At 49.9% G+C, this 25850-nt stretch overlaps 1 protein-coding gene across 1 annotated transcript; it reads left to right on the top strand.

The window, feature by feature from the left end:
* The first annotated feature begins 207 nt into the window (after nucleotides 1-207).
* Nucleotides 208-22280, top strand: ABTB1 (ankyrin repeat and BTB domain containing 1). The gene is made up of 12 exons (XM_080625762.1): nucleotides 208-396; nucleotides 1845-1907; nucleotides 2952-3007; nucleotides 3468-3612; nucleotides 4263-4422; nucleotides 5337-5382; nucleotides 6797-6913; nucleotides 10795-10910; nucleotides 14894-14992; nucleotides 15584-15751; nucleotides 18649-18849; nucleotides 20545-22280. The coding sequence occupies exons 1-12, from the start codon at nucleotides 341-343 to the stop codon at nucleotides 20749-20751; spliced, it is 1434 nt and encodes a 477-aa protein (XP_080481888.1). The 5' UTR covers nucleotides 208-340; the 3' UTR covers nucleotides 20752-22280.
* Nucleotides 22281-25850: the final 3570 nt, after the last annotated feature.

Genomic DNA, 25850 nt, shown 5'->3' with positions numbered 1-25850 from the left:
TCCAGAACCCCTTCCCACCCCCTTTCTGGACCATTTCCCCCTCAGGTGTGTTACAGAGCATCTCCCATGCTCATTCCAGAGCAGATCCCCCTTCATCCCTTCCCCAGCGCCCCGCTTGTCCCACCCTCTGGACCACAGTTGCTCCTCCAAGCCGCGTGGGGGCGCTGTGCGCCGCGGAGCTAGAACGTCTCTGCGCGGGGCCGCTCTGCCCTCTCCGCCGTGTTTACCTCCGCCGTCGCTTCCGCCCCGTCGCCGCCGCTGCCCGGTGCGGTCCCGGTCCCGCGGCTCCCTTCGCCCTCCGCGTCAATGCGGCGCCGCCGCCCCGCGGCCTGCCCCGGCCATGGACACCAGCGACCTGTTCACCAGCTGCAAGAAGGGGGACGTGAGCCGCGTGCGGTGAGCAGGGCTGGGGCGGGGAGGGGGTGTCCTAAGTCCCGGTTCCCGGTTTCCTTCCGCTGCCTTTGACCGCTGAGCGCACCGGGGAGCACCGGTGTCCCGGCCTTGCCATGCTGCGTTACGGCCTTTGGCCACCCCGGGGCCGTGCCCGGCGCTCCCTGTCCGGTAAGCGGCGGGGTCTGCGGTGCCGGCAGGTACCGGGGAGTGCGAGGGAGCGTTTATCCCATAAAGACGCGTCCCGTCCTTTATCCCGGAGGAGCTGAGCGCACGCTGAGCCCTTGCGGTGCTCCGGGTGTGTGTTTGGGACACTCGGGAGCGCTGCTGAAGCAGGGGGACAAAGCGACCGCACGGGACTGAGTGAGGAGCTGAGCTGCTTGGGATGAGGAGCGTGGTCAGAGGGACCTGGAGTCTGAGGTGGGGAGGGTGGAGGGAGTGAAGGGAGAGAGCGATGTGGTGGGTGAGTGAAAACCAGACAGCTTGAGAGGGGTTGTGGAAGCCAAGAGGGACTATACCCGTGCTTGGGAGAGGTGGGTGCTGCAGTGGGGGACAGGCTATATAGCAGCAGGCAGGCTGGCTTCTAGAGGTGCCTGAGAGGGAGCATTGGCAGCGTTTGATACAGCCTAAATGTGCAGGACAAGGCAATGGCAGGAGTTAAGAGCGGTCTGGAGTGACCCTGGGGGTGTTACTTGTGGCAGGAGCCCGGCATTGGCCTTATAGGCTTGGCCACTGAGTTGTAAGCATCCCGGCTGGGGGTGTTGTTGGAGACTGAAGGTGCTGCTGGAGTGCTCAGGCTTCTTTTGTGGTGGCTGCCCTGTGAGGGGTCAGCAGGAGGTGGGTTTGATTCTGCTCTTTCCCGACATCCACCACTTCAGATGGGAGGGAGCTGCAGAGCGCTGCTCGTTGGGTTGAGGGTTTAACTCCAGCCGTAGCTGACAGCCCCTCGGGATCCTGTCATACCTTCAGGAGTTCCTGTAAACCTCAGAGTTAGAATCATAGAACCACAGTTCTACAGTTAGGGTTGGAAAGGACCTTAAGATCATCTAATTCCAACCCCCCTGCCATGGGCAGGGACACCTCACACTAAACCATGGCACCCAAGGCTCTGTCCAACCTGGCCTTGAACACCGCCAAGGATGGAGCATTCACAACCTCCCTGGGCAACCCATTCCAGTGCCTCACCACCCTAACAGTAAAGAATTTCTTCCTTAGATCCAATCTAAACTTCCCCTGTTTCAGTTTGAATCCGTTACCCCTTGTCCTGTCACTGCAGTCCCTGATGAAGAGTCCCTCCCCATCATGTCTATAGCTCCCCTTCAGATCCTGGAAGGCTGCTCTGAGGTCTCCACGCAGCCTTCTCTTCTCCAGGCTGAACAGCCCCAACTTTACAGCTTTTAAAGGAGATGTGACTGAGTAGCTCCTTGATAACTCTGCTCTCCCTTTACTTCCAGATACCTCCTCGAACAGCGAGATGTGGAGATCAACGTCCGTGATAAATGGGACAGCACCCCTCTGTGAGTGCCCACCGCTGCAGCCCGGGCTGGGAGCAGGAGGGACTTACAGAGCTCCTGGGCTCTCTCTGCAGCAGCTGCCAGCAGCACTGTTACTGAACATCCGGGGTTCTGCTTTTGGGGAGATGTGGTTACTTTCCTTCTCTCCCCACCTGACTGACACTTGCTGCAGTAACGCTCAGAGGGGCGGATGATTTTGTGACCAGATTACCTGGATTAGGCAGCCTGGTTTTGGCTTGATCAGCCTTTCTCCCCCTGAAAGCCCAGGGCATTCTAAGGTGTCTTTTCAGGTGAAGGCTTTGCTTGGTGGAGTGCAAAGTAACTGTGGGGTCACGGTCTGTCTGGCAAGGTTGTGAGCACACAGTAGGTAGTAAGGAATCCCCATGCTGGAGCTGAGGAGTGGAGTGAGCTTTTTGTCTCCTCACAGACCAACTCCAGAGATACCTGTGACATATTTAGAGTGTGGAATAACTTCCCAAAGTAAAGGTAGAGTAACATTTGTCTGCTGCAATGTGCATTACAGGATTCTCCTAGTTTGCAGGACAGCTTGAGGTCCTTGTGAAAGAGAAGAATGAAAGGCTGAGGTTGTAAAAGAGAAAACAAAGCTTCTAGGACTTTGAGGGGTGGCTTTGCTGTACAGCTCGTACCTGTGATAGCTCTTCCCTTGCTGTCATAGCCTGCAGCGGTCACACTGACAACAGAAGGAGCAGAGTGCCCATGGATAGAAACAGAATTGCTGAGTGCCCATGGAATGAACTCCGTTAAAACAAGGATGGATTTGGCAGCTGGTGGTACAACAGAAGATGCTGAGCCCAGACTGGGGCCTTGAGATCTCCTTGCAGGACAGCAGTGACAAGGAGTGCTGGGAACAGATCCTGCTTAGTGTCCTGCTGGGGTCTATGCTGTTAGGTAGCAATTTGTCACACCTGTGAGGAGTCATCTTCTATGAGGGATGCTCAGTTCTGAGCTCTGTGTGCTGTGGTGTGCCCAAACACTGAATTTGGCTTCCTATTGTATCTCTAATTTCCTTTCTCTTGTTGTTGTCAGGTATTACGCTTGCCTCTGTGGACATGAGGAGCTTGTACGCTATCTTCTGGCCAATGGTGAGCAGAAGCGCCCTGGTTATGGGTACAATGTCTCTCTCCATGGGGATTGTGTATCCCTCTGGCTGTGCCTTGTGGAAACTTCTGTTACAATGAACCATCTGATAAGTGATCTCAGGCTGCAGTGGGAGCTCTGGACACACATTCATGGTCTCTTTTGCGGGCCATTTGCTGCTTGAATTTGCTACGGGGACGCTTCCTGTGGTGAATCGAGGCAGTGTGACTTTCTGAAGTCACAGCTGATGTTTTGTGAGGGCGTGTTGCTGTTGGGAGCTTGCTGATGTAAGAACTGTGCTTCATCTGAGGAGCTGTCTGTGTAAAACCTTCTTGTACTCTTCCTGCAGCCTTGCTTTGTAAACAGGACTTAATGGGGAAACACAAGGGCTTTTCAACTCATTTAGTGACCATCCAGGGACTCTTGATTGAACTCTGCTGGCATGTTCCTGTGGTGATTTTGCAGGAGCGAAATGTGAAGCCAACACCTTTGATGGGGAGCGTTGCCTCTATGGAGCTTTGAGTGATGCCATCCGCCGCCTGCTGAAGGAGTACAAACAGATCACAGCAAAGTGCATGAAGAGGGACTACTATGATGTCTTCCTGCAGCGGTAAGCACATGGAGCAGCTCCATGTGCAGCACATTCTGTCATCCTTCCTTAGCTCTAGAAGTAGCAATCTTGGGTTTTGCCTTTTAAAGAAGAGGGGATGAGCATGCAAACATGAACAAGGCTTCATCTCTGATGTGGTAATAGCCAGCATTTCGTGCTTGTAACATCCTGCCTTCTGAGGGTGGGTGACTTCAAGTCCTCTCCTGTTTGCTGTGTGGTTAAAACGTGCACACTGGCAGTGCAGGGAAGTTGCATCTTGCTTTGTAGTGGGGTAATTCTTTTTCAGAGTGTGGGCTTCTGTAGGGCTTTTTATCATCTGCCAATTGAAAAGCAGAATTAACCTTCCGAGTTGTGTTTGGGGGCAAGTAGTTCTGCTTTGAAATGTTCCCTGTGTTCTGGTGTTCACTTGATGCAGGTTTCATTCTCCAGTCTCCCTCTTGCGCTGACAAAACTGGAGTCACTGGAGGAAGTGAGAGATTCCAGTTTATGTGACGTACCCATCCTTGTACTGGCCTCTAACTGGGCAGAGGGAGACTGCAGTGCCAAGAAGCATTTGTTCATTTAGACCTCATTGCACCATGACCCCCACATGCTTTACTGTGTGCTCCTTTCTCATTCTGCAGTGCATTTCCCCTCTCTGTTCCTCACAGGCTGCTGGAGCAGGGTTACCAGAGCGACATCGTTTTCATTGTTCATGGCAAATCCTTCTGCGCCCACCGCTGCATCCTCAGCGCTCGCAGTGCCTACTTTGCAGAGATGTTTGAGACCAAATGGAAGGGGAAGAACATGATAGTGTTGAAGCATCCACTGGTGAGCAAGGCTCTGCTTTTTCCCCTCTCTTCTCCCCAGCTCTTCTCTTTCTTTTCCTGTCTCAACTGGGTGAGACAAGTGAGTAGGAAAGACAGTTTGAGAGTTCACTTCCGCAGCGAATAGCTTCTGGAGCTCAGAATGGCCCTAGTCAAGGAAAGGGGCTTGTGGAAGGGCTTTATGCCATAAAATAGCATCTTGCTCAGATAACAGAAGGCTGTAGATTGTGACTTCCCCTTTGTTCCCTCTGTCATGGGCTCAAACGTGTCTTAATTAATGGCAGCAGCAGGTAGCTGTGACCATCTGCCAGCTGTGTCAGGACTCCTCTGTGGGATGAGTTGGGTCTGTCTGATTCCTGGGGGACAGGTGGTCTGTGGTGAAGACACCACCTCCATAATTGGTGCTAATTGAGTCCCTTTTGTTGCCTTTGCAGCAAGAACTCAATAGGCCATAGGTGCATTTCATCCATTAATCACCAATACTCTGGCATATGTTTCTGTAGCTTGATTGTGGCTTTGCAAAACCACTTGTGACAAGCATACTTCCAGTTTCTCAGGATGTTGCTTAATGTCTCTGCTTTCTCTTTGCACAAGAACACATCTTCCCTCTCAAATTAAGAAGAGATGCTTGTGCCTAGGGAAAGACTAGATTCTACAGGGGCCCTATTTCAGCTGTGTCTTTGGAGCATCTCCGTTAGTCAGGTCCCGTCCCCCAGGGCACATGGGTTAGTATCATCTGGTACATTTAAAGAGCTGTGTGAGCCAAGTGGAGTGGCAGCATTAGTCTCGCTAGGAGCAAGGAAATGGCGTGCAGTGTGTGGATTGCTATTTAAATGTTTCTGTTTGTATCAGGCAAGTCTCAAGCTTGTTACAAAATTTCTGGAATTCTAAAGGTAACTTTTCCTTGTTTTATTTTAGATTAATCCAGCAGCCTTTGGCTCTCTTCTGCAGTATCTATACACAGGTATGTGACTTTCTTTCTCATGTGTGCATGCATGGCTGGTAGGGGACTGTGGGTGCCTCTGCCATAGCACTATTGAGGTGGCCCAGGCTTGCAGGCGGCAGTGTTTGGGTGTCAGAGTCACCAACATCCTCTCTGCTGGCACAAGGGGAGGATGTGAGTAATCCCCAGCTCTTACACGGTGTTTATGCCTTTTGCCAGTTGTTTTACTGCCAATAACTGCAGTCAATTAAAACAAAATCAGCTTAGGTTGTGGTTGGATGGGTGTGAGAATGTAGTTACTTAAGGAAGGTAAATCTGTCATCTGGGATAGCGATCCCCTGAGGTGGTGGAAAGCCAGCTGCTCATGCAGGGCGTTGAGTCTGGCAAACTGAGCAGTGTGTGCTGAACACTTTGACTGCTTTCTAACATTTCTTCTGAGCAGAAGTTGATCCTGAAGCTTCAATGAAAATGCCAATGTTGCACTGCAGGCATGCTAAGTGCTGAGCTCTTTCAGGCCAGGAGGTGGTGCCAGAAAATAACGTTATCTTCAAGGTTCTCCTTCCCCAGTCCAGTGTTCTCAGTAATGTTCCTTGCCACGTTTTCAGTGATGGTAAAACATTCTGGGATGGCAGCTTGCGAGCATAAGGTCTGCTGTTACCCAAGCCAGGTAACGGCAGCCATGCATGCTGCTGTTGTGCTGCTAGTTTTAATCTTCTGAGGGAATTAAGCATCTTCTGTGTAAAGCCTGCTCAGTCTTTGAATGAGTGAAATTCAAGGCTATGAAATGAAATTGAAATGAAGACTTGAAATGAAATTTCAAGGAGCAAGTTGGAGCTGTTCAGCCTGGAGAAGAGAAGGCTGCATGGAGACCTCAGAGCAGCCTTCCAGGATCTAAAGGGGGGCTATAAGGATGCTGGGGAGGGACTCTTCATTAGGGACTGCAGGACAAGGGGTAATGGGTTCAAACTTAAACAGGGGAAGTTTAGATTGGATCTAAGGAAGAAATTCTTTACTGTGGGGGTGGTGAGGCACTGGAATGGGTTGCCCAGGGAGGTTGTGAATGCTCCATCCCTGGTGGTGTTCAAGGCCAGGTTGAACAGAGCCTTGGGTGACATGGTTTGAGGTGTCCCTGCCCATGGCAGGGGGGTTGGAACTGGATGATCTTAAGGTCCTTTCCAACCCTAACTGTTCTATGATTCTATGAAATTCAAGACCTCTTGAATGAAGCTGGAAAGTGGGAATGTGAATTAAACTGAGATTTATCAGAGTGGTGGGGTACGAGGTCTTAGCTTCTGGGCTGAGCTGTAACTGGATGCCGAGAAGTGAGGCGATGTCTCCAAGTACTGAATTTCTGTGCCATCAGGTCTGCAGTCCTTAATCTTTGCCATCTTTGCACTCAAGTGATATGTTTAAAGAGCTGGTTTCTTCTTGGCAGGGCGCCTCGACATCGACGTAGAATATGTAAATGACTGCAAGAGGTTAGCCAAGCAGTGCCGGCTGCAGGATCTCATAGATGATTTGGAGACCAAGTGTAAAAAAGTCTATGAATTTGGTAAGCATTTTACTGCCTCTTTCCTCTGCTGTGCCCGTGGTGCCCTTTTTGGGGACCAAGAGCAAAGTGTGACAATGCCCTTGGGCCTTCCAGAGAATGATCCTCTTGTGGCATTCCCATGTTTACATGCTGGTTTTGAGTCCTTACTCTCTGTAGGGCAGCTGTAGTGGTTTCTGACACATGCATATTTATTGTTTATAGTGAATGTTTTCATTACAGCAAAGCAGCCATAGCAGCAGGGCTTTGCTGTGCTTGCCAGCCATTCAGTGGAGCGCTGTGGGGTATATTGGGAAGTGCCTTTCAGCAGAGAGCTTGTTTAAATCCCTGGGGAGATGAAGTATGTACAGTTTCAAGTCCTGTTCTGCATTTATTTGACCTGTAACCAAAGTAAAATGTTTGATAATTGGCTCAAAATGGATGCAGAGAGGAATACACCACTTTGAAATACAGGAGGATTTCTGAAAGCACATGTGTATTTATAACACGTGTATGAGCCAAACCCTAAATGACACAATTCTCTATTTAAGGGCTTTTTGTTATCCAAAGAGCTTATGATCTAATCGTGGCATCAGCTTATTGCATGAAGGCCAGCAGTTGGAGTTTATCATCCATCTTCGTAGTTCAAAACAGCCCCAGTAGGGCAAGGCAGTGTTAGTCAGTAGAAATAATCATGTGGTAACGAAACCTCCGGGCTGAAAACATCCGACTCTCATTTCATGTTGAGTTAACTCCTTTAATTCAGTCAAGTAAATTTAGGCTTGAGAAGCGAGTCTGGTCTGTAGCTTTTAAGTCAATAGCATCTTCTTCCTGATACAACAGGTAAGGGTGTAGCTATTCCACTTTTGCCATCTGAACTGTGAGTTCTGATTATTCAGCCTCCTGAAGTTGCAAAGCTTAACAAATAGGGACAATACTTTTGGTTTAAGAAATTCCTAATCTGCGAATCACTTGGAAGATGCTACCATGTGTATGTCTCTCCTTAGGCATGGTTGGTGGTGTACAGGCTGCCACTGTACAGCTGTTTCGTGTAGACCAGAGGGCAAGTCGCAGTGCGAGCTGCAGCCTAAGTCTTTCCTCAGCCGTGTACACACAAATGTAAATGTGCATCTGAAGAGATTAGAAATGCATTTCTTTGTTTCTTGCTATAAATAGTGTAAGATACCAGTTTGTGTATTAAATAAATGGCAGACAAGGGGAGTGGTGGTAAATACCATGAATAGGAAATTAAAGTTACAAAGACAATCCGGTAACAAACTTATCTTGTGGCATCTTTTGATATCAGAGAAATGCAGGGAGATGCTGGAGGTATTTCCCTCCCCCTTTTTTTCCCTTTGTATCTTTTTCCCCCAGGATGTAGCTGAGGCCCTGAAGGCACCCATTCCACCTTAATACATCAAGTTAAAACCTCATATTAGATTGCGGGAGGAAAGTAAGGTGGACAGCTTGCTAGCTGTCTGAAGCCATCACGTAGTGTGTCATTGGCTACTTAAGCATCATGAAGTCCAGTGGTTAAACTTGTGAACGGCAAAAAGCTGACTTCTTGGTGGGGTTTAACAGTGGCAAATGGTGAAGGAACGTTTCAGGCTGGGAGTTTCAGATACAAGCTCCACTCGGGAATGTAATAGAGACTTCCTGGATGGCACTGGACAAATAGCGTAGTTTCTGTGTTCTTTGGAGCGAAGAGTTGTTCTTCATTCCTGAGGCCTAACAGAAGACATGATCGATGGGTGGTGTAAAGCATTGATGGAAATACTAGGCTTGACTTTCATTTAGCACAGGTTGGAGTCAAATGAATAGACAGAACTGCTGAGAGGTTTGTTAAGAGTTTAACATGTTTCTCTCATCAGGAAGGGAGGAAAACTTGATTCTTCAGGAAGTAATACATAGAACAGTTACAGAAGTTAAAAACTGGGAGAGATCTTAGGTCACATCATGGCTGGCACTTGACAAAGCATTGCTTTTCCTTCTAGTGTGTTAGGAACCTCTGCTTGTCCAAGTGCTTTCTGTGCCATAGACATCCGATTCAGGTCTGCAGAGCAGGGTCCTGTCTTGCATCTCCGTTATAAACTTGAAACATGCCTAATAAACCAACATGAGCTCAAGCCCATGCACCTCTGGTGGATAACTGCAGCCTCTGCAATCTCATTATCTAGAGTTAATCAGCATTCAGAAGCACTTAGGATCTTGCCATGCACAGAGTGTAGTTCAGGAAACCCTGATGAGGATGACCCAGTGCCTTCTGTTGCACCTGAGATGGACTTCAGTGTGAGTGCTTGCATATTGCCCCTTGCATTTATATAGTGCTTCAACAAGAAACTGTTGTGGCATTTGGAAGGGCTCAGACAGGGTTTGTCCAGATTCAACCAGAATCCTTCCTTTAGAGGTATTTTCAAACAAATGTTCTGCAGGTTGTGATACCAAAGGCTGGGCTCTTGAACCCAAGAGCTGCAATGTCTGCAATGTCTCCTGGGAGATTTGCTTCTCAGACAAATCACTGTTCGTTCATGTCATGGTGTAAGTGCTTTGTAGATCCCAACAACTCTTTCCCTTTGCTGCTGGGTCCATTGGTGCTTGCAGAGCCTAGCTGCTTTGGTGACTGTTACAATAGGTGCTACACAGATAGAAATGATTCTCTCGGCCATAAAGAATTTCTGGTTGCACAGGGAGAAATTTCCTTCTCTCATGCTGGTCTGGAAGTGGACAGGGCTCACACACTAGTGTTGTTTGTGTTGGTGCCAAGTCTCCTCTTGGCTTACCCTGGAAGTCCTCAATCTGAAAGTAGCATTCAGTGCTAATGGAGCAGCCCGTCTCCTTGCTGGTGTAGCAATATGTGTAGCAGTGATGTGCCTGCCTGTCTTGTATTGGTATCCTTCCCTTCCCAGTACCTCCCTAGGATATCCAGCCTGTTTGAGGTTCAGTGGTGACATCTCTGCAGGGTGCAGCGGGGACGTGGAGGAGGGGGTGGAGAACTCCTGTGGCACATTGTGGTCCTGTTTCGCCCACGGTGCAGCAGAGTCATCTGATGGAGCTCATGTAATGCTGAGCAAAATGTCAGGCAGAATGAGGTCTCCAGGTGGCGTGATTCACCTGCCAGGGGTTTGAATGCGGTGAGTCGTGCCTGTCAGGCTCCTCTGAGTGCTTCAGCGTGGGGCCGCTTAACTCTTGTTCTTGAGAGTTAACTCGGAGTGGCTCCCAACAGCATCTCGAGGCTTCATCACCACAACGTTGCATTTTCCGGTGGGGCTCCACATTCTTTCGCATGCTTCCCTGTATGCCAAGGACTCCTGAATGTCTCACGTGCTCTAGTCCTCACCCCAAAGCATGCTGAGCTGAAACAGACCTGAGGCAGTGGGCTGCAGGAGGGACGTGGCCAGAAGAGGACAAGCTGGGTGTGCTTTGGCCTGCTGCTCATTTGATGTTAGTGGGGTTGGCCTCAATGAGCTCCACAGCAACTTTGGTCATAGAGAGAGCAGAAAAGTATGATTTTGGTGTTTTACTTCCCCTTTCTTAGGCTGTTAAATTGTGTAAGCTGGTAGGGCAAGAGAGGAAGACACACTAGGTCTGGAAAAAGCAATTGGAGTTGCTGTCTCTGTGTGGTTTGTTTCATCTCTTTGGTGGTAGTGATGCTTATTTAATGTTGGCAGAGAGCATGGACTCAGGAGTCCTGGTGGTTTGAGGGCCTTTGTGCTTTGGTGTTCTACAGGTAGAGAGGAGAGGACAGACTTGGGTGCACAGAACCTGGTACCTAACAAAGAATAAATGGCGTGTGTTTTGCAGTGAAGTTAAGAGCGATGATACTGATGTTTTCCTGGAGGGTCTTTTCTCTGTGTTTGTGGAGGAATTCAGGCATCTCTGCTCTTCTGTTTTTTTGCTTCTTCCAGTTTCTTCCAAGCCAGGGACCTGTGTGAAAGTGCTGACGATTGAGCCCACAGGTAACTGCCGGCTGCAGGAAGATCTGGCTCTTCTAGCAGACTGCGCCCTGCCAGCCAAACTGCGGGTAGGGACCACTTCTACTGCTTCTGGTCTCTGCGGGGCTGCGATACGTGTTCACCCCTGTTCAGCTCTTCCCATGTGAGCTTAGTACTTGCCTATTTGCTGGTGCTCCAACTGCTGAAAGCCTTTTGTTGCTTGGAAATGCTGCAACGGTGTTTAATGAGATGGCCAGTGCCAGTCCTTTTCCTTGGATTTTTCCCCCAGCAGGCATCTTGGTAAGCAAACCCCTTGCCATGTGGTTGGTGGGGTTTTCCCCATTGACTGCAGTGGGACAGAGAGTTGCCCCCAGCTGTTTTTGCCTTCTCTACCACCCAGCTTGAGTATCAGAAACGTTTAATCAGCAGGCATTGGTACCTGAAGGAACGTGTAGATGGCAGACGGCTTGCTGGGCTTGCTTGCTGACAGCAGCAGTGGAGAGGTGCTTCCAAACCCTGACAGTATTGCCAACAGAAATGTGAGTCCCTCTGAAGCAAATTTAACTCCACTGGCAATAGATTTGCTTTTCATAGCTGCCTCTTGTTGACCCTTAGGAAGAGCCCCCAGACCACAGGTTGATGATCACTATGTTAGAATGCCATCAGTAGTATTAGTTGGCTCATGTATGTGGATCTTTGCTCCCAGTTGCAGGAGAACAGGACAAGCATTGGTAGTCTTCCTTCTCCCTGCATCTGTTGTTTTCTGTGATATCAGCAGATTCTCTTTGCCTTTATGTCTGTCCTTTGTTTCCTCTTTCTCATACCAACCACTGAGTTTAATAACATGAACTCATTTCAGGTGGCTGCTGTGCCCAGAGGTTGTATGACTGAGTGATGTGGCAAAGTCTATTGCCTTCTGCTTTTTGTCCTCTGCTGAATTGACCTGCCTGGTGCAGTGTGTGTATGTGCATGGATAAGGTTTCCTTACCTCTAATAAGCCAGCATGTTTTGTGCTTGGCAGATATATTTCCCTGAGTACTGAGCACTTAAAGAGGGAGTTTTAATCCATCAAGTTCCCATCTACCAATGCAGAAATCTTTCCTACATAATCTGCCTCCCCCAGGTAACTGCATTTATTTGTGGCTTTCAATATGAATGCCTCTGAGCTGTGTTTTTTCTGGCTACGTTCATAGGTGAGAATAAAGGCAGTTACAGCAGCATGAGGCTTGTTAGGGCTGTAAAGCTAAGGAGAACACGGGCACATAGCGGTGTGCTATGCACATCAGTGTTCATAGTGATGTTCATAGTGATGTGCTATGCACAAATGTGGGTGCTTTGCTTAAACCTGATAAACTCAGGATTCCAGTTTCTGTCTAGGTCTTTTTATTGTTGTAATCAGCTTACAAAGAATAGATGAACAAAGCTCTTAATCCTATTGCCATTTATAGCTCGTCCTAATGCTTGTGAATTGTTCAGTTCTGTGAATTAGGCTCTTTGTTCTGGAGCAGAGGAATCGCACATCCTCACTCTAACAGTGGTCGATGCCATACAAAGTATGGAACCTGACATGTCAGGGATAACTGAATAGGCATGTACAAACATCCCTGCTCTCGAGGGAAACAAAACAGGCATTCAGCTTCGGATAAAAGCCTGCATTTCCAGAATTTGGCAAGAGACATTCTGTGCTGTTGCTGTCATGGAATGCCACAGTAAATGAAATGGGATGTACGCACCTTTCTGTTTCACTGTCAACAAGTAAGCTGCATGTCTTTGATACTGGAATGATGTAGAACACTATACATCCCAATTTCATGGAATGAAAACAATCATTAACATTGGATATTCAATCACAGTGCATCATTAAAGTGAGAGCTCTCTGTTCTTTGAACTCTTAAACATGTTTAGCGTCTTGGTATCTTCTTTCTCATTCCTGTTTATACTTCAAAATCCTTTCTCTTCCAGTGTTTGTTTTTAACAGGGTGGTGCTTGTCTCTGCTTTGTTTTAAACCAGTAATGACCAGAGTTTTTCTGCCCACAACAGCTGCTGCTTTGGTTTGTTGCAATGCAATTTAGCAGTGACAGATTTCAGTCAAACACCACCAAAAGCCAGGCAACTGTCAAAACCCATCTGGCTTCCCACTGCCTGGCTGCTATCTCCTGTCTGCCAGGCGACCTCTGAGTTAGCGACTCCAGGGCTTCCAGAACATGAGGCTCTTGGCACATCCTTCCCTTGTAGCTCGTTTTTCATTGCCATTTAACTGAAATCTCATTTTCCAAACCAAGAGGAAATCAGACTTAAAAGGATCAGAGTTTGCCGTGAAATCCTCTTCTCTCCATCTCTATTGCCTTTGGTGGGGCTGCAAAGAAACATGACCCATTTGTCACTTCTGGGGCAAAGCTAAATCCTGTCATGCACAGAAAGAACAGTCTGAAGCAGGTAGATGGGTTCCCTCCTGTCTTTGTGCTGTGCTTTGCTTTGCCCATTTGGCAGAGGCAGATGAACTGAACCATTTCCAACACTCTTCCATTTGTTAATATTACCCAATCCACTTGCATGTGGTTAGGGTCTGGTGATCTGCTCTCACCTCACTCTGCCCAGTATTTTGTGTTGTAATTTATTTACAGCTTTCTTGCTGAGATCATCTGGCCAAGGTACAAATTGCTGCCACTGATTAGGTTTGTGTGCTTTTGCCTCCAGCAACGATTCCATTTAAGTGCTAATAGTAAATTGGTAGCAGCACAGGCTTTGTCCTCCACATGTGATGGCTGGAGCACCCTGTGGATGTTCAAGCAGCCTTATGCTATAGAGAATACTTCTGTATGGTGAATGAGCTGTGGATGTGTTTGCGTCTCACAGGCTTGACTGTGTTGTGCTTCCTGGGCAACATCCTTGACTTTGGCAGCTGTGCTTTGGTATGTTGAGGAGGTTGTCTGAAAGGCGGGGAGAGGAATGAGCCAGTTTTCTGCAGGGAGACCCTGAAAGGGCGATGGAATCCCTCAAGCATAATGGGAGGAGAGTAGAAGTAGTAGAGACTTTAAAGGGCAGTAAAAGGGAACATTCTGCAAAGCCACTTCATGCCGAATACCGGAGACGAAGACATGAACCTGCTTTTGTAGCAGGAATTGGAAATGACTTTGTAAACCTGAGCATCAGAGCGGGGACCATGCGAGGCCAGAAGCAGGAAGTTGAGCCTGAAGGAGTTTTTCATTCAGGAGGCAGGCAGGCGTGTTGGGAATGGTGCTTAGGTTGGAAAACTGATCTTCACGGTCAGCCATGGGGTTTTGGGATGTAACTTTCCTGGATGAGAGACAGGGGTAATAAACAGCTCGTGTTTGGAGAACAGGAACCAGGGAAACTCTTGTTCCCAGAGATTGCCTTGCTTACATAACTGTGAATAGAAACTTTGACATTGAATTACCCTGTACATGGGATAAGGTGGAAGCGCAGATCTTTGGAGGTGTCACTTTAAAACAGCATAAGGCCAACAGAGCTATTTTTTTGTTAGCATGTGGGACTGGGAGGAGGTGTGTTGGTGTTAAAATCATTTCTCCAGGGTATTAATACTGCAGCAACACTGTCTTTGGCTGCAAATAAGATCAGAAACTGAAAATGTGCTTTAGAAACATTGGATTCTTCAAATGAGGCAGTAATGGGAGTCAGACCATTTGAAACTGGTCTATACACCTATGGAATCTATACATTACACATCCACCTGTCCAGCTACACAGTAAGGGGCTAGTCCTAAGCTGTAGTATGCTTATGGTACCCACCACATGAAGTAACCATGGGGAGGCAACTTCTATCTGCCTTTTTAGGTGGCACAAGAATGCTTTCCAGGCAGGAGGGTATGGAGGGTCAGGGGGTTCCCATGGATAAGGGAGGCAGCTGTAACTTGTACCAGGAATATCTCTATCAGCAGTGCAAAGATTTCACCCCGAAATCTGTGTTCAGAGCAGCTCTGTGCTGAGGGAACGGGTGGATGGTTGCTTCTGGGAGGACCAAGAAGTCCACTGTGGGCCCTGAGTGTGTTTGAAGCATTAATGTTAAAGGTCAGCTCTTCTGTTTTCCTAGGTTGGTTTTGGGGAGCTGCCGTTTGACAGCACCGACAACTTCAACAGTTGTCCTGACGTGTGCTTCCGGGTGGCAGATTACAACTTCTTGTGCCACAAGGTATGTGCTTGTGTTGTCCTTCGTTCTCCTGCCTTTTGCTGTGAGCCCACTCTACCCACCTCCTGCTCATCCAGGGCTGGATGCACTCTGCAGAAGCAGCGTTGCCTCATCTCCTGGAAAACCCAAAGTCTTATTGCAGCTGGGAACTGTATCGAAAGCATTTAACAGAACAGCAAAGCCTGCCTTTCTTGCAGAGGCGAGGAGATAAGTTTATGGATTCAGCTGCAGTGTTCACAGCTGCAAAATCTCCTGCTGCTGGCTTGAGAGTTCAGTGTCTGGAGAAGGGAATGTTTGATGTGCAAGTAAATAGCAATAAGAATGGGTTTTGAGATCTAAGCTCAACTCAAACTGCTGCCCTAATGCCATGCTCCTCACTAATCTCTTCAGTTAACAAATTGTTTGGTTCTGAGGCATGGATAGAAATAAGGTGTGGAAAAATGTTGGAGATTCAGCTTCAAAATATAGGGAGAATCAGAGTTACAGAGCCTGAACTTCCAAAATCGGTCTCTGCTGCTGTGGCAGCTGGTTGGCAGTGCTCTCTGGTTTGGTGCAGTGAAAATGATGGTGTTTTGGTCTTTCTTCCCTCTGCAGGCATTTTTCTGTGGTCGCAGTGATTATTTCAAAGCCCTTCTTGAAGATCATTTCAGTGAGAGCGAGGAGCTGCAGACGCAGCCCAGCATCCCTGTGGTGACTCTGCACAGCATCTCGGAGGACATCTTCATCCGGGTCCTCTACTACATCTACAGTGATGATACAGAGGTGAGGCCAGTCCTGGAGCCTCTCCTCCTGTGCTGGTTCATTCTGGAGCTGGTCACAGCAGCGTGTTCGTACAGCATTGGGTGTGGAGGGTGTGTTGTTTCCTGAATCCATTGCCCTACTCTGCTATCTCACTTCTGTCTCTGGGACTTGCTGTTAGCCAGGCGAGGATGCAGTTTATGTGCATCACATTCGGGAAGCAAATCCCTAGGCTTTCATCCCGTAGAAAAGATTTGGAAATCAGGTTGCACGTTGCCTGTTGGCGTGATAAATGCAGGGCTTTGCAGGTAACCCCTTGGGCTCTGTGGAAGGATGAGGTGCTGCCAGTAGATGGCAGATTGAACCCATTTGGAGATGCGGAAAGGCTGAGAGATTCTGCTGCTTTACTCTTGGCATCATTGCCCACTTTCCCATTTGTAGCAAGCCATTATTTTCACTGTCGTTTACTGCTGGGGTGGGCAAAGGTTCCACTGGGAGACCATTGCCTTGCTGTGCTCAATATCACAAGCAGTAATGTCCCTAACCCACCTAGTTTTTAGCCTAATGGAAGGTGCAGCAAATCTCAGCTTCCTTCTTTGGGTTTGTGGCTTTCATCAGGTCCAGCTCCAAGATGCCAGAACATGTTCTGGCATTAGGGCAGTGGTAGAGACACTGCACCTCCCAGTGTCACAGCTCCCAGGCAGTGTCTGTGCTCTGGGTTAGGTGCCACAGACAGACAGAGCACACAGCTGTGACCTTGTTTCTGTCGGTCTGTTCACCTCCAGGTAGCAGCAGGGAATGTGTGGTAGGGAGAGGTGTATTTAGCAGGCAGCAAGGGCAGGATTGCCATGGGTATGCCAGGGAGCAGATGCTTCACTTCTCTGTGCTCTTCCCTCGGCCATGGGCTGAAAGGGCAGGCAGGGAGGGAAAGCAGCCTGTTGGGTTGTGAAGATCCTCCTGACCTTGTGACTGTGCTGCAGCTTCACCCTGTTCCCTTGCACCTCTCCAGTCTGCCTGCCCTTCTCGTGATGGCTCATGGAAATTGATGGCTGCTTGGAAAACATCCTTCCTAAGGGGTGCCTCAGCTGCCCTGGCTGGGCTTGGAGCAGAGGGACAGACAACAGAGTATAAAAGTTGAAAGGGTCCTGCTCGTATGCTCCCTATGCAGACTGGTGCATAGCTTGGATTTCAAGCTGAGCAGCCAAGATACGAGCTTCTGCAGAGAGTTCATCTGTCGTGAAAACTACCAGGAAAAATAGTCAGGGAAACGGGAATAGAGCTCAAGTTCCACACTTGTACGTGGAGTGTCTTCCCTGCTCTGGCTTTCTCCAGCCAAATGTCAGCAGTCCCAGTTCCACATTCCTTTTTCCAAGGGATTTTCATGTCTCTCCTATGTAACAGGGACAGTGTTTGCGGTTGGAGGGAACAGTGTGTGCAGAGGACAGAAATGGTGCTAGGCAGAAAGAGGAGTTTCTGATCAGAATACTTGTGTGGGCTCAAGGGGGGCTTCTGGAGGAGTGTTTGCCTGGTTTATCAAACAGCTGGGAGCTGCTGCCATCAATGCTGCTGACTCAAACCCCTCCAGCTCGTGAGGATCCTGGAGCTTATGAAAGGACAAAGCAGCACTTGATTGATAACCCCAAGCGCTTTGTCACACAACTGTGGCTCTACAGCAGTCATGGCATGCCCCCCTTGCGTCGTGCCTCCTTCTGCACAGCTGAGCATTTGCTGTGAGGAGACTCCAAACATCTGTGGACAGCTGTAGGGGAAGAAGCAATCAGCCTTGTGCACTTGTCAGTAGAGCAACCACATGTGCAGCTCTGGGCAGCAGTGGGTTTGCTGCTGAGCAGTTATCAAGGCAGTGGATCACACTGCCCAAGAGTTACCGTTCCTTCAACTAGCCCAGCATGGCTTGGTCTCTCAATACAAGGGATGGATCTCACCTTCTCCACAGCCAGGGTATGCTGCATCCTGCAGATTCCCTGTTAAAAGGGTTGTGGGTATCTGTGCTCTTTGCAACTCCCATTAGCAAGAACAGAACTGTGCAGAGAGAGGCTCTAGCTCCAGGTTAGTGACGCAGATGGCTGACTAAAATAGGATTTGCCCAGCCAGGGGGAAGAGTGAAGCTGGAGGTGGTGTCTCCAATGTTCTCTACAGCATTTTTTTTATCCTCAGATCAGTTGCAAGGAACAAAAGTACCCAAGAGGGAAATGGGAGGGTGGTTCTTTAGCTCAAGAGCCTGAAAACGTTGAAGGCTATTCCCAGCAGTGTAAGCTTGAGCATCTGGTGCATGAATTTAGTTCCATTTGAATGCCTGTTAAAGCTCCAATAGTATTTGTTGCGCAGAGTCTGTTCCTTACCTACTTGGGCCTCGCCTGTAGTTTATTTGGGGTGCAGTTTTCTGTCCTTGGATGTATCCCCATGCCGAGGAGGTTGTGCTGGCTGTTAGCAGAGCTAGCTTGAGGAATACAGCAGTACAGAATGGGAGGAGAAGTCCCAGTGGGGACAAGGTGCTCTGTTCTGTCAGGCTGCTCTGTTTGTCTCTTTGAAGGGCTCTCAGTACCTCTGGTAAAAGCTACTTCTTTCCACTGCTACACTGAGCATGCTTTAGCAGCCAGCTTTCAGGTGCACTTCAGTGTGTCAGCATGGCTTTGTGCTTCACTAGAGGGGTCAGCTGCAGCATGGCAAATGTCTTGCTTCGTGCTGAGCAAGCTGCCTCGGCAGCGTTTTAAACTCCTCTGTGGTAACTGAGTAGAAGACCCAACCCTGAAAGACTGAGCTCCTGTCTCTCATAGTGCTGTTAACACGTGTCCAGTAATGGGCAAACACCACTTCAAGGCATCCCTGCTAACACACAAGAGCTTCTCAGAGACAAGTGAAGTGTTCAGGACCGGGTGGTAAATCTCCTCTTTCCATTCCAGCTGTCCCCGGACAACGCCTATGATGTGCTGTGCGTGGCAGACATGTACCTGCTGCCCGGGCTCAAGCGCCTGTGTGGCAGGACTTTGGCTCAGATCCTGGATGAGGACAACGTTGTCAGCATCTGGAGGGTTGCAAAGCTGTTCCAGCTCACCCGGCTGGAGGACCAGTGCACGGAGTACATGGCAAAGATCATCGAGAAGGTATTGCAAACACCCCCCACTGCACTTGGCACATGTGCCCATAAATCTAACAGCTCAGTTCACATTTTCACGTAGCTACAACAGATTTAGTGGTTGTACTTTGGTCTGTAATAAGTGGTTTAATGTGGTTCCTGAAAAAGAGCAGCATTTCAGTAGCAAAGCAGATGGTGAGTTAAGACAGAGGATGAGAAGCGTGGCAGTACCTGATGTCCCTGCAGTAAGCCTGATGCTGATGACAAGCACGTCCCTGTGGACAGTGCCTTTCACTGAGCCTTCAGCTGCTGTGCCCAGAGCAGCAATGGTGTTGCCTGAATACACCAGCTACAGCCTGGGGGACCAAATGGGGTGTGCAGTGTTGCTGTGTGCAGGAAATGGTTTTTGGGGTTTGCTGGGGGCAGTTCTTCCTGGCATCACGCTATGGGAAGGAGAAGTTGATGTGATCTGCACTCTCCTCCAGGATGACAAATTGAACAGTAAGGGTTTCCTCAGGTGAAATTTGGCTGTTGAACAGCCAGAAGGAATGAATCCAACACTGAAGCTTTCTTTATGCCCCTCCATTTAAGCGTTACCCCGAGTGGTTATAGCTTGAAGTTTCAGACTTACGGAGAAAGTTGCCATACAGAAGTATAGACTGGAAACTATGGGGTGTTTTTATCCTGAGACAGGTCTTTATAAATGGCATGTACAATTCACCTGGGAATGTAACATTCACCTGCAACTTGAAAGGTGTCAAATTCTTTTTGGCATGTGAAAACAGCAAAGGACGTGATTTGTGTTCAGTGTATAGTGAGGGGATGACAGACACATCAGCATACACCTGGATTCTGGCTTCTGAAAAAGGGATTTGGTTTGAAAGCTGCTGAATATCCCAAGGTGGGGCTGTGCTTCTGTGTTCCCCTGACTTCCCTTGCCTGAGTGGGAGCCCTTGGACCCTGCTTTGGCAATGTGCCTTCCTAAGGGTGTTGGTACAAATGGAGCTGCCCCAGCTGTTCAGGCAGCAGCAGCTGCCAGCACCTTGTGGAGATGCATTGATGATGGCTACAGAGAGAGATTTGGCAGCGTGTATAGCACAGAGCAGGGCTCAGCAACCTGCTGTGCCCCGGCACAGTTCAGTGGCATAGACAGAAGCTGCCTCTCACCCTTTCGCACACCACATGCTCCTGGGGAACTGGGTGCAAAATCATTCCGGGGTGCCCTGATTCTGTCAGGTTGGGTGCAGAACAGAGCAGCTGCCTTACTGTGATCTGCTGGTGGTGCTGGTGCTGAGAGCCATGGTGGGCATAGAGTCATTGGTGGCTCCTGGTTCTAAACTGGGCACAAGCATCTGCTGTCTTGCCTGTGGGAGACATCCCAAAGTGCCTGGCAGCATCTCCTGGTTCCTGTTAGGGAACATTGTGTATATCCATGTTCCTCAGTACCAAAACTGTGGATGCTTAGAGAGTTGTACAGTGCCCTTTTGGAGGTGCAGATTACTCATGGTTGTGACCATTTATTCTTGGAGTATTATTGCTTCCCTAAGTTTAATGGCAGGATGCATCTCCAAGCAGCGTCCATAGGAGACATAGGAAGATTTGGGTCTCCATGTACCTTTAGCATTCCCTTTTCTTCTATGGGATCCCTCAACAGTGGCTGAGCCCATTACCCCAACCCTCTGCATCCCTTTACCCGTCTTCTTCTCTTTTCCACCTCACCCAGCTGGTGGAGTCAGAGGAGTTTGTGGCTGCTGTGAGGGAGAATGCAGAGGCTGTGGAGGAGCGGCAGGAGACTGACTCCATTCCTCTGGTCGATGACATCCGCTTCCACATCACCAGCAACGTGCAGACCTACAGTGCCATCGAGGAAGCCAACCAGAAACTTGAAGCTCTGGAAAACCTCCTGGCCAGTATAGGGCTTGAGTGCTGATGTGTGCAAACCCTGCCTGTCATTGCAGCCTACGGAGCCCCGCTGGGTTGGCTCAAAGTGCAAGAGCATCTCTCAGTGTCCCTCTTTCCCCCTCTTTGTCCTCCTTCCCATCCACTTTCAGGCATGGTTTCTTTTTAATTTATTATACCTGGACACGTGCATGTCTGCTTTGTGTTTGGTTTTGGTTTGGGTTTTTGTTTTCCCCTTCAGAAGTAGCTCCCGAAGCTCAGCCCACATCAGTAGCTGCTCTGCTGAAGGGAGAGCACCCCTTTCCTTCCTAAAGGCGAAGGAAACACCTTCTTCTTGGGAACAGCACTTCTCCCTTTCCTTTTGTCCATGGTGGTAGAGCAAAACTGCTTCTGCTCAGGGTGGTGACATGGAGAGGGGCTGTGCATTTGCTGTGTGATTTGTGGAAAGTACCTCTGTGTCCATCCCTGGGGTCAGTGTGGCTTTGACAGGACCACCAAAGAGCCCGGTGCAACTTGAACTGATAAAGACACCTCAGTAAACTCAAGGAGGGGAAGGGCTATTGAAAACGCTTTTATATGAAGTCCCATGTGTTGTGGTGAACGCAGGACTGGTTTTGTGCTCAGTGAGTGTCAGGCTCATGAAAGCCTGCTGCAGAAACCAACAGCTTAACCCAGCTGGTTCAGTTCCCCTGCGTTGCTCCTCCCTACGTGGCTGAAGATGACACTGAACATAAGCAGGATGTTTAGTTTATCACATCCCCTCCGCTCCTCCTGCATAAATCCCTCATCTGACATCTTAGCGTTGGCTTTGCACAGCAGTGGTGGTGACAGCCCTGCACAAGGCTTGCACAGAGCCGCCAGAGGCCAGGACGTGGCCTTTGCCTTGTGCTTGCACTGGGCGAGCTGCAGAAACGGGATTACCGAGGAATGTGCTAACGCTTCTCTCTGCAGATGCCTCAGCTGCTCAAGCAAATGGACATTGGTAGTGGGCAAAGCAGGAGGAAGGCAGAGGAGGGGCAGCGGTGCTGGGAAGCATTTTCCATATGGCTGCTCCTGAGTAATTCCATTCCCATGTGGAGCACGTGGGAGGAAAGGTCAGGGTGGCCTTTGCTCTGCCTCCCATAGCACAGCTCCACGCGCACTGCAGGCAGGAGCCCCGTCTGCCTGCATGCACTTAATGGTCACATCTGTGAGGCTCCTCACATTGTCCAATTACTCGGGGTCCCTTACCCCCCCCCAGTCCCTCTTGGCAAAGCAGGGCTGTCAAGGCACGCTCAGCAGATGGGCAGCATGTAGGCACGCTCTAATGAAAACGAGCCAGGTCCAACCTCAGATCTGAATCCACTTTGTTCTCGCTGCAGATAACTTGATCACAAGAGAAGAACCTGATTTTTCCTTCTCTGGCCGATGTCCTTTCTGTGTTCTCTTGCCTCTGCCCCTTTTATTCACTGCTTCTCACTTGCTGAACTAAGAAGATTGTAAAATTTACCAGAGCAACATTATATTTAAGGGGGAATGTGTAAGCATGTGTGCAGCAATAAAATAGTCTATTTCACTATATCTGTTCTGCTGTGGCCTCTCTGTTACCAGCCGACGGCATCCACATGGCTTCATTTCCAGGTCTTGTTGGGCTCCTTTGGTGTGTTTTCCCACACCCGGGCTGCAGAGCTGGGATTCCAGCGGGGAGGAAAGTGTGGCTCTGCTCTCCTCCTGGTGACCTGCTGTGCAGTGCTGCCACAACATGGCTGTAATGCACCCGTGTGTTTTTTCCTGGCTCCTTTCCCCCAGGGTTGCTCTTTTCCATGCCAGGGAGATGGTGTTGCTCTTGGAGGTGGTGTTGCTCTTGGAAGTGGCTCTGGGCAGCCTCTGACAGGTAAGTCCTTCTCTCTCATCCCCTGTGCCTCTGTCACTGCTGACTGCACACTGCATCCCAGGGTGCAGGTTTCTGACCCTCTGTCCTTCACTCTGACTTGCTCAGTGCCCTCACTGAGCCTCTGGAGCCCATGTTTCCCCCACAACCCTGAGTGCTCTCTGCTGTCTGAGGACACAGACACTTGTTTTCTCTCCTGCTTTCTTGTATGTCTGGGTGACTGCAGTAGTTTTGGTGGCAAACACTATTTTGGCCATCTACTATTGGCCTTGCAGTGTGATTAGCATGCAGGGGACGAGGATCAAGCTTGTCCCCGTGGCTCCATGGAGGAGCATGCCATTTTCAGATGCTATTTTTCAATGGGATCCAAATGACTGCTGCTGCTGAAGGGAGGGATGGGCATTGGAAAAGCTGAAGCTCTCATCAGGCTTTTGGGACTCAACAAACAGCACTGACAGCGAGCGCTGTCGCATTGTGAGAGGCTGGAGTACATGGTGAGCATCTTCAAGAGGTCTGAGCTGTGCCTGTTGGCACAGTCATGGCCAAGGTGGAGATGGCACCTTCCCAACAGCAGCTCACAGCCCTTTGTGCTGACAGAACAGGGTGACACTGACTTGTCCTGTCCTACTGTGGGCAGCCTGGCAAAGCTCATTGCAGGCGGGGATGAGGAGCCAAGCTGGAGCTGGTGATGGGACGCACGGGCTTGGCTTGGTCCTCTGCTCACAGGGGCTTTGCTGGCAGAGCAGGGTTCTGTTTTACCTTCCAAGCTAAAGCAGATTGGACATAACATCGTTATTAGGAGGGGCCATTTGTCAGTGCTGGGGCCCGTTTGGAATAAAGATTCTTTAAATTGCTGCCTGCTGTGAGGAAGTGCTGAGGGAGAAGGGCAGAGAACTCCTTTTCTGGGGTTGCAGATGGTTTCTAGGGTTTTAGGTTGGAAATTGGGGGTGGGTTATTGGTGATAACCAAGGCAGGCTATTGATTAGGGGACAGCAGCTGCATTTGAGTGCAGCTGTGGGCATGCAGACCCTTAAGGCCAAAGTATAGCTGCAAGCTTCAAGCTACGTTTGATCAGCATCTGTGAGGGTGGTGAAGCTGTGGCTGCCCCATCCCTGGCAGTGCTCAAGGCCAGGTTGGACACAGGGGCTTGGAGCAAGCTGCTCCAGTGGAAGGGGTCCCTGCCCGTGGCAGGGGTTGGAGCTGGAGGAGCTTTAAGGTCCCTTCCAACCCAAACCAGGCTGGGGTTCTGTGACCTGGTAAAGGGGGCAAGCTCTCACTTTTCCTATGTGGTCAGCTTTGGAAGCCTGCAAGTTCAGGGCAAGGTTTGAAGGCCATTACAGGAGACTGAAGAAAGCCTTGGCACAGGATCGGTGCCATGCAGAGAGCTCTGGTCCCAAGGGTCTGGCTGCTCGGTTCCCGAAATAAGCTCTGAGAACTGAGTGTTGAGAGCTTTCCTCTCCCTCCTGCTGCTGCCAGCAGAGCGAGCTGAAGGGGATGGAGCAGGCTTGGGAAGTGAGATCTGCTCCCTCCTGGCTGCAGCTCTCTGCCAGCGGGTCTCTCCTGCTATGGCAAAGCACAAAGCTGTCACTTGGGCACGGTGGGCTGAGAAAGAGGGAGGTGAAGCAGTGCTGTGGTGGGGCCAGATGGGCTCCTTCACAGGCTTGGGGTAGGGCTGTTAAAAGCAATCCAATGTAAGTTGGTGCAGCTTTCTCATGGAGGAAACCGAGCCGGGCTCTCTTGCATTGGGATGCCACTAAAACCCCAATAAGAAGAACTGCTTCCCTCTGAATTGTTACCTTAGCACTGCTTTGCAGGCAGGATCATCCCAGTGCCTTTCGTGCAAGGTTGTGACAGGGATGAGCTGTGTGAGCCAGGGACCTGCTCGCAAGGGAAGGCAAGTAGACGTGTCGGGTACTACTCCTGGAGATCTGCTTTAGGAGATGAAGGCTGCTCTTCCGTATCAGGCCTAAGATGACATTATATCTCTCCCTTCTGCTCAGAAGGTTTTATTCTAACACATTCTTGGCACAGCATAGCAGAACCAGCAATATTTCTATGAATTCTATTAAGCTTGCTTCCATAATGGGAGGCAGCAATCTGCTCTCTACCATCCTTCCGCCCCCCTCCTCCCTGGGACTGAACCTGAATGGCATCCAGGAGTTTTAAATCAAGTTTGCTGGCGGCAACTTCAGTGTCTTTGCCTTTCCCAAAGGCTCTTTGAGAAGCTGAAAATGCTTCAGGTGCATTGTCCAGTGAGGGTTTTCTGCTGTGCTGCATCTCTGGTCCCAGTGCCCATTGAGTGCAGCATCGTTAAAGCTGCTCAAGGTGCTGGCTCTGTCCACCCCGCTCCTGGGTGACGGCTGCTTCCCTCCCTGAGGCCAGGGGAGATGGTGTTGCTGTTTCCTGATTTCCAACCCCATGTGCAATGAATCTACAGCCTTCCAGGCTTGAAAGGACATGAGGGAAAGCCCTTCTCTTGCTGTGCTGGGGCTGGTGCTGGCTGCGGTAATGGGGCCCATCCATCAGTCTTGCGTGCCGCATTCAGCATTCCCTGTGGATCCAGGACCCACCAGTCATGCAAGTGCCCCCGGGGTGGGTTTTGGTGCTGAGCAGCCATAGCATGGGATGTGCAGGATGGGAAGAGGGGACTCGGTGTTAGGAATGCTCAAGGTGAACCTTGGAAGCTTAGCGTGGCCGGGACTTTTGATGCAGCAGGCACAAGGGCTGCCCTGTGCTGAGGCCAGGCTCTTATTGATGTTGCTGCAGCACGAGGCTGACCCTGCAGCCCAGCGCGGGGGGAGAACCAGGGATGGTTGTTTCTGTCGTGGCTGCCTCCTGCGCTGCGTTGGCCCCAGGACAGCGGTGCTGCTGCTGCTGCCATCGCAGGGGTTTGCAGCTGAAGGAGGGGGATGGCTCTGATGGGAAGGCTGCTGGCCCCGGGGAGCTCTGCTTCTCCTGGGGCCCTGCCTCGCAGCGGGGTTTGCATCGCTCTGCAGGGGGTTGCTTGCCTTTGGTCCCCGCGTCAGTTTAGGGAGGGTCCTGCTCATCCCCTGCACCAGTGCTGCCCTTGCTGCCTCTGCCGTCCTCACCTCTGTGTGCTCTTACCAGAGGAGTGTTTTCCATGCTGGACATCCCGCCCTGCCCTCAGCTCCCCCAGCCCAGGGGCTTTCCCTGCCAAGTTTCCTTGGTCAGGCATCAGCACATCCCGTGCTATCCATCAGAGCTCGGCCTTGATCCCCTAGGAATTGTTTTCCATCTGG

Source organism: Psittacula echo (assembly GCF_963264785.1).
Source record: "Psittacula echo genome assembly, chromosome: 9".
Classification (NCBI taxonomy): domain Eukaryota; kingdom Metazoa; phylum Chordata; class Aves; order Psittaciformes; family Psittacidae; genus Psittacula; species Psittacula echo.
Note: the sequence above shows the minus strand (reverse complement) of the source record. Positions and strands in the feature narration are given on the sequence as shown.

Excerpts from the sequence above, each read along its gene's own strand:
- ABTB1 (XM_080625762.1), top strand. The coding sequence starts at position 341 with ATGGACACCAGCGACCTGTTCACCAGCTGCAAGAAGGGGGACGTGAGC. Across the intron at positions 3,008-3,467 it reads ACGCTATCTTCTGGCCAATG|GAGCGAAATGTGAAGCCAAC; the intron begins GTGAGCAGAAGC and ends GTGATTTTGCAG. Across the intron at positions 15,752-18,648 it reads TCTACAGTGATGATACAGAG|CTGTCCCCGGACAACGCCTA; the intron begins GTGAGGCCAGTC and ends TTTCCATTCCAG.